The 17650-nt window shown below is 38.2% G+C and overlaps 1 protein-coding gene across 2 annotated transcripts in view; it reads left to right on the forward strand.

Annotated features, from left to right (window-relative positions):
• PPP3CA (protein phosphatase 3 catalytic subunit alpha) overlaps positions 1-17650 on the forward strand; it is a 170172-nt gene that overhangs the window by 137932 nt on the left and 14590 nt on the right. For both annotated transcript variants that reach the window (XM_021531440.3, XM_021531441.3), the window contains exons 7-10: positions 419-496; positions 2214-2308; positions 10504-10629; positions 13207-13281. In XM_021531440.3, coding sequence (XP_021387115.1) covers positions 419-496; positions 2214-2308; positions 10504-10629; positions 13207-13281 — 374 coding nt within the window. The remainder of the gene's footprint in view (positions 1-418; positions 497-2213; positions 2309-10503; positions 10630-13206; positions 13282-17650) is intronic.

Consider the following 17650-nt stretch of genomic DNA (forward strand, 5'->3'; position numbering starts at 1 on the left):
TTCTACCTCTTTCCCTCTCTTCCCACTTAACCACCTTTTCTGGTGTCCACAAGCAGCCACTGCATACAGTAGTCAGTGGGTGAAGTTTTCTGTTACAAGCAACTGTTGTATTACGTTTTGGTTTTTTCAACTACATTAAATCTTATATTAATAAAAGAAAGTACCTTTTTTTCTGACAAGCCATTGGTTGATTGTTGTTATGTAATGGATTGCAGTTTGCAGCATTCCTTTCCAAGCAGTTATGGGGTGAGATTTAACAAGACAGAGCTGGTGATGTTGTCTCTACTGAAATCTGCCCGCAGAGCAGGCTGATTTAATGAATGATGTATGTTTTATGATACATTTTTTGAAAGCTAGAGCTCTGTGTGCTGCTTCTGATAATGCCATAACAGATGCTATTACTTTTTTTTTCTAACAGTTACCCTGCTGTATGTGAATTCCTACAGCACAATAACTTGTTATCCATACTCCGAGCTCATGAAGCCCAGGATGCTGGGTAAGTATGTGTGGAGAGGGGGCAATAATAATAATTATGTATGATGGCCTACCATTCCCCAACAGAGCAGAAAAAGGAAGAGCAGATGAGTGAGAATGAACTGGAAAATAGAAGTTGTAACAGCTCTCACTTTTGAATAATGCTACAAAAATACACACTGGAATTAAAATGTCTTTTACATTCTTATTAGTTAGGAGACTTAATAAAACTTTTATATATGCCACTTACTTATCCTTAGTGATTTTAACTGATATAAAATGACCAAAATTTTTTGATGCCAAACAATGACAGACATGGAAAGAAAAACAAATTGATTACAGAAAAAGGATTGCAAATGTGTCAGAGTATTTTGACCTACTTGGTTGCCATGATTCCAGAGAAGTGATTAGGCTCACAAAGGCCAGAACTGCCTTTGTGAGCCTAATCTTATAGGACTTTCTCAGCTGCCTGAAACTTTTGGGCCTACTTGTTTTATACTTCACAAAAAAATAAAAATTGGGGAACTCAAGAGGCGCATAAATTTTTCTGCAGGAGTATCATTAAGGAGTTCAAGAAGTCTAAGCCATTGCACGCAAAAACAGTCCAGGTCAAGCATCAGGTGGTGTTGATGGTTCCCCATTAAACTATTATCATAATAAAAGTGGAATTTTTTCTGCTGCTTTATAAATTACTTTAAAAATCCCTCTTATTTGAAATGTACTATACTTGTGAGATGTTAACAAAGGATTGGAATCTCAATAGCTTTGCATATCATGCATAAATTAATATTATTGTGTTTGTTTGGTGGTAGAAACTTTACCCAACTTGAACAGCAATAAAAGATAAATAAGCGGTATTGTCAGAATAAGGTCAATATTCACTATGCATATAAAAAGCTATTCTGAATGTTTGAATTGTCATGACTTCAAAATAGTAATGCAATAAAAAGCAAGCTATTGCTGTGCCAGAAATACCTAGCATGAAATACACAAGGGCAATGGAATTCCATTTTTCTATTATTGCTTTCCAGTAAAGGGTGAAAAAGAAAATTTTGGGGAAGAGATTGCATTGAAATGATACAACAATTTCAGTGCAACTTTTGTAGATGCTTGCTAAATTCTTAGGTTTCTTGTAGCTGAGGACTAAAGAGCAGTGGTTGGGGTACTTGTGTCTAAGTACTCTTTGCTTTCTTTCCAATTACTTGCAGGTTTAATGCTTGTTTATTTTTTGGTCTAATAAACCTTTTGCTTTTCATGAGGCACTAAGGTTGGGTAATGAAAACATGCAGACATTAATTAATTGGCTGTTAGAGTGGGTAAGATTAGACACAGCACTGAAAGTATCATATGTCCCATTTCCCCTTCCCTTCTGAAGGCAGGATCTTTCCAAGGCATCTGCTGGTGCTTGCTTCTCCCACAGTCCCACAGAGGGAAAGTCTGGAATGTCCTGGACACTGGGCAAATTCACAACAAAACCCACCTCTGGCTCACTGAATTTTAGACACAGACAAAACTTTCAAGCATGGATCCCTGGGCATGTCTAAGGGTTATAATGAGAAAATCTGCAAGAAATACTTATTTCCTGTGGCTTTTAAATAGCTCATGTGCGTGTTTTTCAGTCTTGGCATTTGTTAACAGCCAGACCATTAATGTACAAGGCATTTTCTGCACTGTATGTGGTCAGTGACAAATATACGTTCAGCGCTGGGTAGTAATTAGTATCTTCTCTCTCTTCTTAGGTATCGTATGTACAGGAAAAGCCAAACAACAGGCTTCCCTTCGCTAATCACAATTTTTTCAGCACCAAACTATCTAGATGTATACAATAACAAAGGTAAGAATTTAATTCCTATTAATGTACACTAGACTGTACTTCTGTTTACTCAAATATGTTGATGTCTTTTCATTCCTTTATTTATCAGTTCATGCCCATTTTCTTCCTCTTTTATTAGTTCATGCCCATTCCACTTATTATATAATGCAAACCTAATTAAATTTGTTACAGGCAGATGTATGCCTCTGAATGCTACTGTGTATTTTAATATGCCTTAGGATATTTCTGTATTTTGACTGCAAGTTATTAGGTAAATGTTACACAGGAAGCAAAACTTAAAACAGCTCTATTAATGAAGAAGTATATTAAGAAATGCTCTGGGTGAGATGTTTAGAGCTTAGTAATTATAATTAATTATCTGTTCCTTGCTTCTTTCCAACAAAATTGTTGCAGTTTGTATGTGCAAACTGTCTAGCCAGTTAAACTTTGACAGGTCATGAGTGGATAAAGTATGGTATGGATGCCTGCGTTCTTTTACATTTTGGGGTTTTTAATCATTGACCACTGAAATGTAAAAAATTAAATATAAATTAAAAAAAAATTACTACAGAAATAAGACTCACTGGTCGCTGTATAAAGGCTCCACTGAATACAAGTCTTTGCAGCATCTCTAAATTTATTCATTTATTGTATTCCCAGAAATTTCTAATGAATTGGAAAAAAGAATCATGTTTCTAAAATTATTTTTTTCTAATAAATGTGTCCTCCTGTATCTTGAAATGAGCAGTATTGTATACTTTCTCCTAGTCCCCATAATGATAAAATTATTTGTTTTTCTCTGTGAAGAAAGTAAAATAATTCTTTCTCAGTTATATTCTTGAAAGTTACTCCCTAGCAAAGAGATCAGTTTCTCTTGTGAAGGGATATTTTTAACCTAGATGCTTGTTTGTAGAGGAAATAAGCAATACTTCTTTTTACACTTGCAAAAGAAAGCTTTCTTCAGGCATCATTTTGCATTATAAAATTTATAATGTAAAAGCTTTTATGCCATGAACTCTATTCAAGGAAAGGAAACACTTCACTGCTAGATAATGGAGTTTGTACACCTCAGATTTCTCAATATGCCTGTTAAGTTGTGGAAAAATTAATATGTTATTCTGCAAAACCATGCAAGCAGAACCATCATTAACTACTTTTGTAAAAGTTAATGATCATGGGGCTCTGCTAGCAGCCTAAGAAGTGTAGGATAAAGTAAGGAATGTGTTCATTTTCTTGGTAGGATCATTACTATTGGTGGAGAAGTGTGTTTACTCTCCTGGTTGGCTGCTTTGGGTCAAAGGCTGAGGGATCACAAGTTTGTACAAGGAAGGTGGTAGAAGGTGTTCACCTTTTGTTTCTTAGGCATGGAAGCAGTTCTGTGTGATGAAGGCAATGGGTGAATTATGTAAAAGTTTGTCTTGAAGGCAAATGTTAAAAGGAAAGCAATAATTTGCAATGTTCAAAACCTTGAATTTGAAACCACAGAGTTTGGGTGGTAAAGAGAAGTGCCTCTCTATTATCTCAATTTCCAACGAGTGGGTCATTTCCCTTCCTCCAGGATACTCCACTGTGGCAGGCAGGTCTTACAGGTGGTGGAAAGTCTATTTTGATGGAAAGCTGTGCACCATTTGCTGAGAGCTTATCTGTGTCCACAGCTGGAGTTGGTGTGCACTGCCAGCGATACCTGCTCAGAGTGAGTGCAGACAAATCAGCACTGATGCCACATCAGCACCCCTGTGCCACTCCTTAATATATAACTACTTGTAAATTCAGAGGCTGACCTTTAGCAGCTTTGTAATGATCTCCATTGAGTTTATCTGCCTCCTTTTCTCTCATTAGAAGTTTTGGCACATTATTTAATGTGACTGATTGCACTGGCTCTTGGCATTTAAAGTATATCATGCATAGTTTATCATGCTGTATTGCTCATACATCTTTATCTGGATAATGTCTGTGTGCTTGCTTCCCTCTTCAAGGAAAAAACTCACTATCATATAGAGTGAGTCCAGAACAGGCTACTTGTTGGCCTCCTTGGTTTGCAGCAAATGAATTAACTGAGAGCAGAGTTTCTGACTGATTTCAGGAGAAAAAGGAAGGTATTTCCATCCAGAGGGGTTGTCAGGGCTGTTGCTCTAGCTGACTCATCATGCACTGGTGCAGAACCTGATTGATTTTTACAGGTCATCTGGAGGTTTGGTTACTGTCAGTCCCTGGAAAAGGAGTTACCCTCCTACTAGTAAGCACCTTCCTGTCTAGTATGTATTCTCAGTGTTCCTCTGGTTGTCATCCAACAAAGTCACCCTAAATAAATTCCTGAGGGGCTTCAGCTCCCGCTGACATGAAATGGGTCATTTTTAAATACAGTATTGTATAGGATAAATAATTTTTTTAAAAGCTACAACAGGCTAGGAATGCTTATTTTCTACCCTGGATTGATAGTTCTCACACCCATTAAAGCAGATGTAGTTTCTTGAGCTTTTTCAAAGTACTTCAGGAGTAGACCTGTTTGCCAGCTTTATCCAAGGGCTTCTTCAGTCCCTGTTGGAGAGCAGCCATGGGATCAGATCTGGCATCAGATACGTTCTCAAAAAGTAGTAGGGAGGCATGGATCTCAGTGCAAAAGAAGGTTTGACAGGAGTAGGTACCTGAGTAGATACCTGATACAGGATAAGATAAGCTACCCAAACAAGCCTGTGTTCAGCAAATCTGCTGTTAATAATGCTGCCATGGAGCTCTGCATGGGCTGTCTCACAGTGCTGACCCACCATGGGAACCTCTTCTGGTTGTGCTGGCTTCTGGCATCGAAGGGAGGTTTCAGTATCCCTCTGGTTGCTGGCTGTGGCCTCGTGCAGGCTTTGTGTGTTACCCGTGTGCCACGTGGCTGTGGCTCCTGTCACAGCCCCAGGTCACACGCACAGAGCTTCATGTGCCAGCGTGAGGTTTTGCAATTGGGAGGCTCCTATCAGGGCTTCCCTCTATAATTAATGGAGACAGAGGCAGAGGCTTTCAGGGAGTGATTCAGAGACTCAGAAACTGCCTCGATATTGGGAGCCTTGTGTCCTCCTTTTTCCATTATTATCCTTCTCCATTACTGTTACTAATTCCTTCCATATTCATTATAATGGAAAGCATTGGCAAAGGGAGGGAATTTTTATATGGTTTTTGACAACTTCTGAGCTACTGTTCAGTATCTTCATAGCTTCCTCAAACATTTCTGCTTTCATTTATTTTATTAAAAGTCATAAAGATACTCAAAGATTGTTATTAGTACTCGTTACAAGAAATACCCCAGTACATTGGTGATTCTTCTCAGACTACTGCTTCTGGAGAGAAAGCTTATGCAAGAAGATAAATATTAATTGGATTGTGGTAGTTACCAGTGACTTCAGGGCCTCAGAGATCATCTGTGCTGATCAAGAAACTTTGAGAAAGCTGTGTAAGTACAGATTTGCCCGTGGGCTCCAGGGGCTCCAGGGTGCCCATAACTACAAGAAATTCTCAATAGCAACAGAATAAGACGGTGCCAAAAATTACCTTGTGGTATGATCTGGCCTTGTATTTTGTCTGAACTTTCATTCCTGCATTCAGTATTTCTTACAGTCTAGTTTCTTAATTAGGGCTCACTGTAATGCTGTTTATGCACACCCCCCAAAAAATTTAAAAAAAAAAACAAGTGAAAGATGCTACAGACGTTCTATAGAGGCAGAAAAGTTACTCATAAAACACTGATAATACTGGCATTTTTGTGTCTGGCTGTCACATCAGTAAGTGTGTGCTTTTTGGCTGAGTGAGCAATTTTAACTTGCTGTTTAAAGACAGACTGTTACCTTTTGAACATTTTTAAAAGATTAGATTTTGTAGTGGAGAGGAAACCACCAGAGAATACAAAGTTATAGAAAAAAATCCCCAGCATGAAGTTTCTTCCAACGTGCTGCAACATGCATGGATTGTTTCCGAAAAGAAAAGCAGGAAAGAAAAGTCAGTATGCAGTCAGTTTGGGATAGTAGAGAAATGAAAACCATCTGTAAATCTGTACGTCTGTTAATGTATCGTAAGTTATATGTCAGTGAAGTGTGTATAAAGTATCAGCATGAAGTATACCATGGAGAAGTGTACTTGATCCAGATGGATCTAACGGGAAAATTATTTTCACCCAGAAAAAATCAGAGCAGTATATGTGGAAGACAAGGATGATCACTGAGAAATATTAGCACTTTGTGGGAAAGAAGAGAGATGTAACCTCTGCCTGTCAGTTATCTTTAATGCCTTATCTCTGCTGCTGTCATGAGTTCTTCTCACGGAAACAAAAGCTTTTAAAGAATAATTGTCTGGGTATCTAGGCCATCTCATTGCTGATGCAGAGAAGTTTGCCAAAAATGATTTTTGCAGTCTGTTGAGTAAATCTCGAATGTTATTCTGCTGTTTCTTTGCAACATGCAATTGCACATGTAAAATAAAAATCTTTAACATTTTATAAGGAAAGATATTTCCACCTACAGTTATCTTTGCTTCTGTACTGGATTATTTAGACAATTACCTTGTACTGTAAATAATTTTTTGTCCTTTGATAATATTTAAACTCCTTGAGCATTTTACTAACCCTTATCCCTAACCTGACTTGGGCAGAAAATGCTGTGGTTACTTAGCAACTCTTATTGAGAAGGCATTGTTCCCAGTTGTACAGTTAATGCTGAAGTTAATTTGGCATTAAATCAGAAATTGAAATTCTTTCTTAGGTGTGAAAAATTTGAGCGACTTTTCACTGATTCATTTTCTAAATGCAGGATAAGTTTTCTGAAAGAAAATTACAAGAAAATTTGTTAAATTGTTTGCTAAAAATATTTATAGGTTGTTCATCTAAAAATATTCTGGGCTAGTATTTCTAAAAACTGAGCTCATTATTTTTTTCCTCTGATTATTTTTTTTCTGATGGAAATGTTATCAATTAATTTACACTTAAAAATGATTTGGCAGACCTTGAAGCAGGATATGTAATGTCTTTGAGAAATTCTGAGTTATCTGTCACACAGTTTAATGTTGTTCACATGGCTTCAGGCTTTAACCTACCTGCAAATATATAATCTTTTGAAGCCCCATTTGAGATGCCAGAGGGTCCGAGACATCCACTCAGATGTGACAGGTGTGACACAGTTGTTCCAGGCTCATCTTTAACTGAGGGAGATCAAGGCGGGGCAGCAGTAACTGCTGTATCTAGCCCTGAAAAGATTAGAAGGGTTGACTCCATTTCTAGCCGAAGGAAGGAGGTTTCTTACCTGCACAGTTTTCAACACCTGTATTTCCAGCCTTAGGGTAGATCTGTTAAATGCTTCAAGCTAAACGGCCCTTTGCCTGCTGCATTAGTGTTTCATTTCACTCTGATGTGATTTCAGCATCCACTATCTCAGTTTACCAGCATTGGAAAGAAGTGTAATGTCATTTGGGCTATCTGCACATCTTCACTTTACGAAACATTAGCTTTTAAAACTTATTTACAGCAGCAACTATCAAAATTAGGTTAAAATGTGTGTGTCTGTTAAGAATAATAAAATAAGATTCTTGCTCTGGTTGGTGATTATACATGATAATGGCTGGTGGCTTGGACTGCTAGCATCTGTCTGAGTATGTGTTTGGAAAGAAAAGTATTGAGACTGCAGCCTGGAATAATAAGCAAATGTTGGACAGAGTCAGGTTTTCCTCTCTTTTTCCTTTTTCCTCTTTGGTTTCATAACCAAAGGAGCACATCCCACTTCTGTCTCTTCCATCAGCGACTGTGTGACCTCCACTCTTGTAACCTTCAAAAGCTGTGCACTCTTTCAATGCTGCTGGTTCCCCTGTAGCTTCTTGGGCATCAAGCTAATGTGGACTAAGGAACGAAGCAGAGGTGAAAGCCCCGATCTTTTCTCCCCAACTGAGAGGAAGAAGAAAGCTATGACCAAAAGAAAGCATAGTGGCAGATAAGCTCAGGGAAACTCCTGCTGTTGCCTGAGAAGCATTTTCTATTTGGTCCAGGGGAAGTTTTCCTCTTCTGACTACTAAGTAGTAATCAGAACTCTACATTCATGACAAGAGCTGATTTGCTTCATGTTAAATATCATCTTCATTACTTAGCTAATAAAAATATTTTGTGTGCATTGTGCTTGTAAATTATAGATTATTAATTTAAAATGCCAAAAAGTATTTGTGATATTGGTAACTACCCTATTTTATTTGATTCTTTTAAGAGGAGGGTTATTTTAGAAGGCTGCTCTGTTATTAGCCTGCTTTATTGTATAAAGTTATTTTGAAGTAATTTCTTGAGGAGATGTACAGGCCGTTTATGGGGGAGAATTTTCTTTAATTATCGGAACTATTATCGGAACTTTCTTTTGTAAGATATTCAGGTATATAAGTTAATAAGGTGTTGTGAGGGTATTTTTATTATAGTAATCCTAAATTACCTTACGTCCAAAGGAAACAACCCAACTAAAGCCGTTTTTATTTAATTTTGTTTTGCAACTGTTCTGCATAGGGTTCAGGCTTTTTCAGAGGACAATTTTAGAAGTTCCCTGTGAAAATGATTTTTTATTCAAATTTCACAGAATTTAGAAATAGACCTAATAGATAAATTGAAGAAGTAGTGGGGAGGGGCACTACCTCAGCTCACTAAGATGATGAATTTGAAGTTTTAGTCCTAAATGAATCTTTACAAGCATTAAGTGGTTCTTTTTGTGTGGTTTTGATTAATTTTTTTCCTGTAAAGCCACAAACTATTTACTTTTATTATGCAATTGTGTCACAGTAATAGAAGAAGAATGATTTGCGATCTGCTGTATGTGATTTCAGCCAAAATCTGTTGGAAATATTCTGAGCATTGACACTAGTTTTCGCATTTTTACTAATAGCAATATTAAGCCATTTTTTTCTTCTACTGAGCAGCAGATTCACTGCCAGTTGTCAGACTGGAAATAGTGCAAGAGTCAAATGTGGTTTATTTAAATGGAGGGTGTCTGCCTGGCAAAAGTTCACATTATTGCTAGCAAGCTTTTCTGTGTCTGTCATTGAGTATGTTTCAGAAACTCCCAGGTTGCTCTGGACTCTGTCATTGACCACAAAATGGAAGACATTTAATATCCTATTAAATATTTGTGAAGCAACAGCCTAGTGCACAAAAAAAAGGCTTCTTCTCTTATTGACATACAGTCAGTAAAAAGAGAAATACTCAGAAGAAATTGTTCAGCCCCTTCAGCCAACACTGCATTTCCTACAATGCTGTCTCGCATTGCAGTTGTGCACCTTTGTTGCTGGCTATTAAGTTATAACCACTCCCTGGAACTACATTCCTCCCTTGGGAGATGGAAGTGGGAGGGCTGGAGGAAAGGGGAAAGCATAGAATGATACATCTTTTGTTGACCTTTTTTGTTGCTTGTGTTGATTCAATATCCTGCATGCAGTCTCCTGTAACAGCATTGTTTAAAGAATTTAAGTCACTTTGGTGATAATCTCAAAGTTACCTTTTCGGATTACCATTTCATATATGAGCCTGAAGTCCATTAATAAAAGTTAACACTGAACTTGGTGCAGTGCTTTAAAAAGTGGATGTGGCATAAATATCTATATTTCTGCTTGTGAACAGATGCAGTCTGTGTGTTTGTGTGTTGATAAGAATGATGAGAATGTTAAATGGTTCAAGAAAAATTGTATTAGTATTGATTCATATTATAGGGAGCGCAGTCTTGCGTGCCCAGAGTTTGCATAATGTGAGAAGCAAATGTCATCTCAGGTACAATAATGTGAATGAAATATGTTGAAAATGTCCATCAGAAGAGCAGTGTTCAGACTCTGAGTCATAAATGCTTTCTTCTGTTATCTCCAAAGCATGGTTGTGAGGAGCTCAGATAACTGTGTGAAGTGGGGGGGCTCTAAATACTCTGCTTCATTCCTCACTGGTGGTGGATCCCAGAGCTCACGTTCTTGACTACTCAGAGATATTAATTCACTTACCAGCCCATCTTAGTGACAGGGAAAGCTGTTGACACTGCTTTCAGACTGCAAATGGCTTTCTACTTCAATGAGGCTTTATCCTACTATAACTAGCATTCAGGTGGTGCCACTGGATCAAGTGGGTGGAAGCTGGTGAACAGCTCTGTGGGCTGTGCATGCTGTCAGCATTCCTGGTCTGGTAGCCAGTCACACACATGGCTGATGTCTCTTCAGTTTCTTTTCTTTCTTCTTTCCAGCTGCAGTATTGAAATATGAGAACAATGTTATGAATATCAGGCAGTTCAACTGCTCCCCTCATCCATACTGGCTTCCAAACTTCATGGATGTGTTTACCTGGTCCTTGCCATTTGTTGGTGAGAAGGGTATGTATGTAAATCAGTTCTGTTAATAAAAACTGCAAAATGGTTTCTTAGTCACTGTACATGTGGCCTCATTTATTTTAAAGGGCAAGAATAATTTGAAGACAGATGTCTTGTTTTTGAAGATAAAGTTGTAGAAATCGGGTTCAGACGTGTAAGCAATTACCAGTGGTTAATCACACTTTTCATATAATCACACTTCCATATTTTTTTATAATTTCCACTCTTTCTAGGTGATGATGCCTTTAACTTTCTGCTGCAGAAATAGATTTTATGGCATTGCAGCCCAGAGGTGCATTCACTAAACAAAATTCTAACTTTTTTTCCGTTATAAGCTCTTGAACATTCCCTTGCTGCTGAGTGGATGTCTCAACATAACATGGGGTTATGTCTTTACTCACATTACCTTTATGAGTGGCTTGCTTTTTCATCAATAAACACAGAGCTGGTGATATTAAGAACCAGTCTGGCTAACTGTTCCTGGAGAGAGTAGAGGCATGCCAGTAGCAATAAAAACCTGTTCCTCAGCCCCTTCTCTGTACAGGACATGTGGTGCCTCATCGCTGGCAAAAAGAGTCTAAAGAACACAAATGATATTTTATTGAAACCTGATGCTCTTGATGTTGCCTAAATGCAGCTTCATGCTGTGAATGGCAAGCACACAAAAGGCATGAAAACACTTTGGTCTAACATATTAAATTAATACAAAATACAAACTGCCTAAACCCCAAGTCATTTATTCAGTGCCCAAGATGAAGCTTGCTTTGATCCATCCATTACAGAGTATTGCTGCAACAGCAATTATTGCCAGAAAACTCTTATAAACTCTTAAAAGCTGCTTGGAGTAACAGTTCTCTCTTAATAGGCAGCCAGCTGTGTCTCCTACCTGCAGTCATGACCAGCTTTGTTTTGAGCTACTCTTTTGTTTGAGGAAAGCTGCTGGGGAAACACCTGAGGTCTCTGTGAACAAAGCAGCTAGACAATGAAGCAGGGATTAACAAAGAATAGGCAGCTGCTTGCACTAATGGAGACATTACATAATCCTCACTGATGCATGTTGCCGACTCTTGAGAAGCAGATAAAACGCTTTCATTTTCTTTGGCCATAAATTCAGCCAGGCTGTTTTTAGGTGGGGTGTGTTCTCCACACACGTTGCAGTCCTGCAAGATGTTCTGTAAGGTCACTTTTCAGAGGCTTCCCATCAGCAGCCTGCTCAGGTGGGGCTGCAGGACGCATGGTCACAATTGTTGAGGTTCTGAGACCATGCTGTTCTTCATTCTTCTTACGTCTTGGGGGTGTTTTTTTCTCCTTCATGTCTTCCAGTGGTCACACTTAGCAATTTCTTGGAAATTTCAGAGCCCAAAGAAGTGAAATCAGTGTTTTCTTTTCTATGCAAAGCAGTATTCAAGGTTGTAAGAATTGGTGTTCTATACAACTTGTTATTTATTTCCTTTTTTTTTTTTTAATATAGATTTTTTTCCCTCAAAGGCCAACCAAGGTAGGAAGCTGTTAGCTTCAGTGGTTGTTGTTAATGTGGAAAGTCTTTCCACTAATACTGTCAGAGGAAAATATTAAATCCTTCACTAAAGTAGGAAAAAAAAAATCTAGCTTTGTCCCACCCTTCTAATTTTCCAAGCCTTCATAGTAGTTACAGAAGAGGATTTTAATAACTACTTGACTAAAAAATTTGAACTTTCAACCTGTGTAGCTAGTACAAAGTTAGACAAACTTGGTAACACTTTTAATGCTGCTTACTACATGTAGGTATAGTGAAGTTTTTCTTAATCTGCTAATTGCTTCATATTTTACTTCATAACGTTGGCCTTTTTGTTCTCCAAGTTGCATTTTCTTGGTTTTGATTTTAGCTGTGATTGGTTTTTTTCACTGCTCTTAACTCTGTGCTCTCTGGTTAGTGTCTCACAGTTGTCCCTCTGGAAAGAAATGAGACCAGGGTAAGAACAGCCTGTGGCTGATCTTTTCATGCTCAAGTAAAAAAGTAAGCAAGCTGAATATGGTCTAAATTCTCCAATAATAATTTATCTGTTGAATATAGAATAGTTCTACCTCTTCTGGTCTATTTGTACTGGAATTCAAGGGACACTGAGGACATCTTACAAAGATTAATGTTTTAATGAACTGGAACTAGTGTCCAAAACCTAGAAAAATAAAGAAATACTCTATGATCCCTCTTGTTACACCTTTTTCCACTGGAATGTTCCCATTAGGAGCAAGAGAAAAGGTGTCACTTGGTTATCCAAGTTGAGTGAAAGGCAAAAATGTGTTGAGGGGGAGAAAACAAATGTTACCTACATCACTGACAGCTGCAAAAAGAGAGATCATTAGAAGATTTTTTTTTTAAGTCTGTTTTGTTCATTGTCTTTGGAAAAAAAATTGTGCAAACTTGTACTTTTTATTAGCTACATAAGACACTTTCAGCTTCTAATGCTGCAGGTCCTGATGTTTAAAAAGTGGGTGTTATTATTGTGCTGAATTTTTGTTCACACTACTACAGCTGGAGCTGGCTCTCTCTCAGACCAGGGAAGCTTAATATCAATATTTTGCACTTGTTTTCCATTTTAGTGACAGAGATGTTGGTAAACGTGCTGAACATCTGCTCAGATGATGAGCTGGGAACAGAGGAAGATGGATTTGATGGTAAGAACCTCTGTCTTTGGTTGAGATTGTTTGCCTTGGAATTACTTTAAAAATTTATTTACTAACCGTGAAATAATTTTCTGAGTCCCAGTTGAGTTCTATGCCACTGAAAGCAACTATTGTGCTAGACTCCAAGGGATTTGCTTCTGTTATGCTTCAGAAAGAATTAATGGATCTGCCCTGTTCTAAATCTTTTCTTTATCCCAGTCTTCTGGTTAAAAAACCTGCATTTCCCTCCACAAAATCTGTGTTGTGTTGTCATGAAGGGGTCAGATGATTTCAAGCAAAAGATGATGGGCATTCTCATCGTGAGTTTAATTATGTCAATTAAATATTCTTCCTGCAATGAAGAAAGCTTCCTGCAGAGCTCCTTCCCAAAATACAGGTGCTGCAACTTCCAAAGACTTGTACTTGAGGTATTTCTTTAGTCACTTCTTTTGATGCATCTGAGTGTCTAAAAGGCATTATAATTAAGCATATAAACACAGATAGAATTTTTTTTATCCTGGCATTTCTGCCGAGAAATGGTCAGTTCTGTTATCCTTTGGGTTGAAGTTTATATGATGGTTAGTTGCCCTGTAGCCGTTGGTTTGACTGTAAATGGTACTTTGTATCTTAAAACTTGTAGATTCTTAAAAGTCAGTTTATTTTCTTAGACATCATTTTCTGTTAGGTTCTGCAAGAATAAATATTAGCTGTCTAAAATATCCCTTCTCAATTGGGAAAAGCTGAAAAAAATCCCATGTATCCCTGGCATTCCTACTCTGAATGCTCTCATTGTTTTAAAAAAATCTATGAAAAGTAATCAGATAATCTATATAACAAAAAGAATCCATGAAAAGGCCAGAAATGCTAAGAAATAATTTTTAAAAATAAGAACCTGGAAAAATCCAACACTACTGAATATTCTCAGGATGTTTTTAGGCAGGATGAATGAACGAACTAGGAGAATGGAGAACTTTAAGACAAATATTTAATGAAGTTGTAATTAATAATTAAGATTCTCTTACAAAGCATTTATTTTTAACCTGTGGAACAGGAAGCTTGATCATAGGTTTTGCAAAATGTTTCATTTGTGATAGAGAAGACTGGTATAGATGATAGTACTTTGATTTTATTCTGAAAAACCTAATGGAATTCCCTGTTCTGCATCAGCCACAGACTGTGGACATGAGCAATTATCTTGCAGGACTTGGGACAAAGACTGAATTATTGAAACTGGTAATCAGTGAAGAGAAGAAAACACATGTTTGAATATTGTGCCCCCTTTTTTTTTCCTCATGAAATTTAAATAAGTCACTACTGTGTAATTAAAGTAGCGTGTGAAATTGTGTGGAGGCATAAGATGAGTAAAAACTGTGTCAAGTTAAATACAGTAGCAACAAACCATGTGCTTAAAATCCTTGGCTCGGGAAAGCTCTTAAGCACAGGCTGAAATTCCACTGATTGCAAAGCAAAGACTTTATGGAAAAGATTTCTAAATGAATTCAGCCTTGGCCTAATACTTCCTTTTTAAGTTGTACTGTAAGCTTCCATTGGGCATAGACAGATCGATGCCTGGACTCTTTTTCTAAAACGTTGGAGTGTCATCATTCCATCCCTAGGTTACAGTTCAAGGGCATGTTTTCCAAAGCAGAATCAGAACCAGGGTGGTGCTAGGGGTTCTGAGAGGAGAGTGAACCCCCATCCCACCTCCCTGGGAGTTTTGCCATGGCCCTGCTCCACACTTGGAGTTTGCAGCAGTGCAGGTGTCTAAGCAGGGAGACAGGCTAGAATCCTCTGGGCTCGCATGTGTGTGTACTGTGTAACAATATCTAACAGCAGGGAAGTTTCCAGCTGAGGAATAACTAAACCATTCCTACTACTGTACCACTAACACAGTTACCTAAATATGCTCTCAGGTTTTTTTGTATGAATGATTTCTCTGTGTAAAACATTATGGTAAGGAAGATAATAGATAATAAAATGTAGTTGTCTCTAGCACGTGTAGCTCAAAACCAGAGGTGACATATATTCATGTCTGCTTTCCCAGGTAATCAGTCCCCTTCGAGCTGTAAAATGGGCTCTGTGGCACTGGTGCTGCAGCTTGCTGTGGGCTCACACTTTTACCTACAGCCCATTGGACACGTTAGGCTCATGGGGATCATACACACGAAAGAGACTGAAGGATTCAGACATAAAAGTAAATTTAAGGTTGATTTAAATTTAAATAGAAGCTGATATCTGTAATGATTTCTTACTGGGTTCTGATTTTTTATCTGTACAGTAAACAAAAATTCTCTTTCTCTCAAGTTGAGTTCCCTGTCATTTTTCTTTTTTTTATTTTTTTCCTGAAAGCCTTGCCTTTTGGGGAAGAGAAGTACAAATTGTGTTTGATTTGTGTTCTCAGTGAAACACACCAGAATGACTACCAGCTTAAATCAAAACTGTTTCTGTAAGGACTGTCTCCTGACAGACTTGTAGTGGCTCAATATTTCCACTCTTCTTCCTTCTTCCTCAGTAATTTCTGTCCATCTTCCTTGAAAGACTAGTCCTGTTTACCTGCTGATATTTTTTAGCAGTATTTCCCATAGAAGATGCCCGATATCTCCAACAGCAGATGCATTTTGTTTTATGGAATGATTTTTAAAAATCATTGCTATTTTTAGATCATTAATAGTTTTCAGGGCTCACTGCTGATTTCCTTTTTCTCCTTGCAGTTTGAACATGCCCTGACCTGGGTTCCCACATGTAGTGAGAATGGTCCATCACTATGGTTTGCACTGATCATTCATTACCTTCTACATTTTCTTGCCTTCTATCTTCCCCTTTCATTCCTTCCTTCAAAACAAAGCCCCATAAGTATTGCCTGACTTCACTGCATGGTGTTCTTGTGAGCCCTTTTTTATTTATTATTTTTAGTTCTGAGTCATGTATGTTGCATCTAGCCATGAGCAGGATGCTCAACAGCATGTCTTCCTTTTTTTATTCCCCTGCCCCCTCACTGTTTTTTCCCCATTAAGGAAACACATCATGGGGATCTGATCAATTTGTTGTAGGCGGTTTCTGTGTAAGCTTACTGTGAAAAAAGCCTAAATATCTTAATGCCCTTTATCCCATATGTCCCTGCTGGCCTGTATTGGCCTTTTGGTTACACTCACTTTAAAAATGAGCGAACATGATAGGTCAAGTTTCCTTATCTCTGATAGTTTCCTCTTGCTGTACTTTCTCTTTCCTGTTTGCTGTGGTGGTTGCAATATAATCTGATCCAGAAAAAAAAAATCTATTGGGTAAATGTTAGTTCATGTGCTGTATGTTTGTGCATAAAACATATCACTTAGCAACAGGAGCTGCAAATACTTCTACCTAGCGAGCATACAGTCAGAGTTCTGTTTTGTTTTAATTAGCAACATTTCTGGCCTCATGCATTTGATTGAATAAACTAAACTGCTAATTAAAAGGGTACAATAATGCAATAAACAATTTGACACAAATGCACTGCTTGCTTTGTATGCATCCTTACCATGATTTGGCATGAAGACACTCCTAAATTATTTGGATTTTTTTTTTTTTAATATTGTCTTCAACATTGTAGCTCTCAGCCTTCTCACAGAAAAGCCACAGTCAGAGCCAGAGCCATTAGCCTACAGCATTTATTCCTTTGTTGGAAAGCAGCTTCCCAGTACAGTGCTAGTTCCAACCTAAAGAGAATTCCCAAGTCAAATGTCTCCTGCCAATCACAACCTGGTTCTGCTGTGAGCAGTAGTATGTGACATTTGCCACATCTTCTTAGTAACATAAACTCTTCCTGGAGCCATCTCAGCAGCAACCAACAGAGACTGATAGAGCAAAAACAAGGGTTTTGTCCTTAAGTCTGTTACTTACCAATATCTTGATAGAGATCTTAATGGTGCTGCCTGATGAGATTGTCTCAGCTTGCCAATGAGTTGATTTTTAGCTGGGAGAGAAATGGAGGAGTTCTCCCAGTGGTTTGTATTTGTTCTTGGTCCAAACCAGCAAGGCTGGGCTACAGTGCATACTTAATTTCTGTGAGTTGGTGACAGAGTGGCATTTTAATGTGATCTTTGTATTTATTATTCACTCTGATTTGGCCAGCTGTGGTTGTTTCCCAAAGCACTTTTCCCGTGAGCTGCATTACGGCACATTGGTGCGCTCTGGACAGCCTGCCTCTGGACCAACCTAGCAGCATGCCCCAGATGCCCAGTGTCCCCAGAGCACGTGCCACAGGGCAGTTGTGCCTGGGCACCAAGTGCTGCACTTGTCTTGCCCTCAAAGAGCTGATTTTAAAATGCAGTACTTTGCTCAGTGGTGGCATTTGAATTTGCTGAGGGAGAGCTGCTGGAGCATTTGGACAAGCGCAGGTGGCACA

This window comes from Lonchura striata, chromosome 4 (genome assembly GCF_046129695.1).
Source record: "Lonchura striata isolate bLonStr1 chromosome 4, bLonStr1.mat, whole genome shotgun sequence".
In the NCBI taxonomy this organism is placed as follows: Eukaryota; Metazoa; Chordata; class Aves; order Passeriformes; family Estrildidae; genus Lonchura; species Lonchura striata.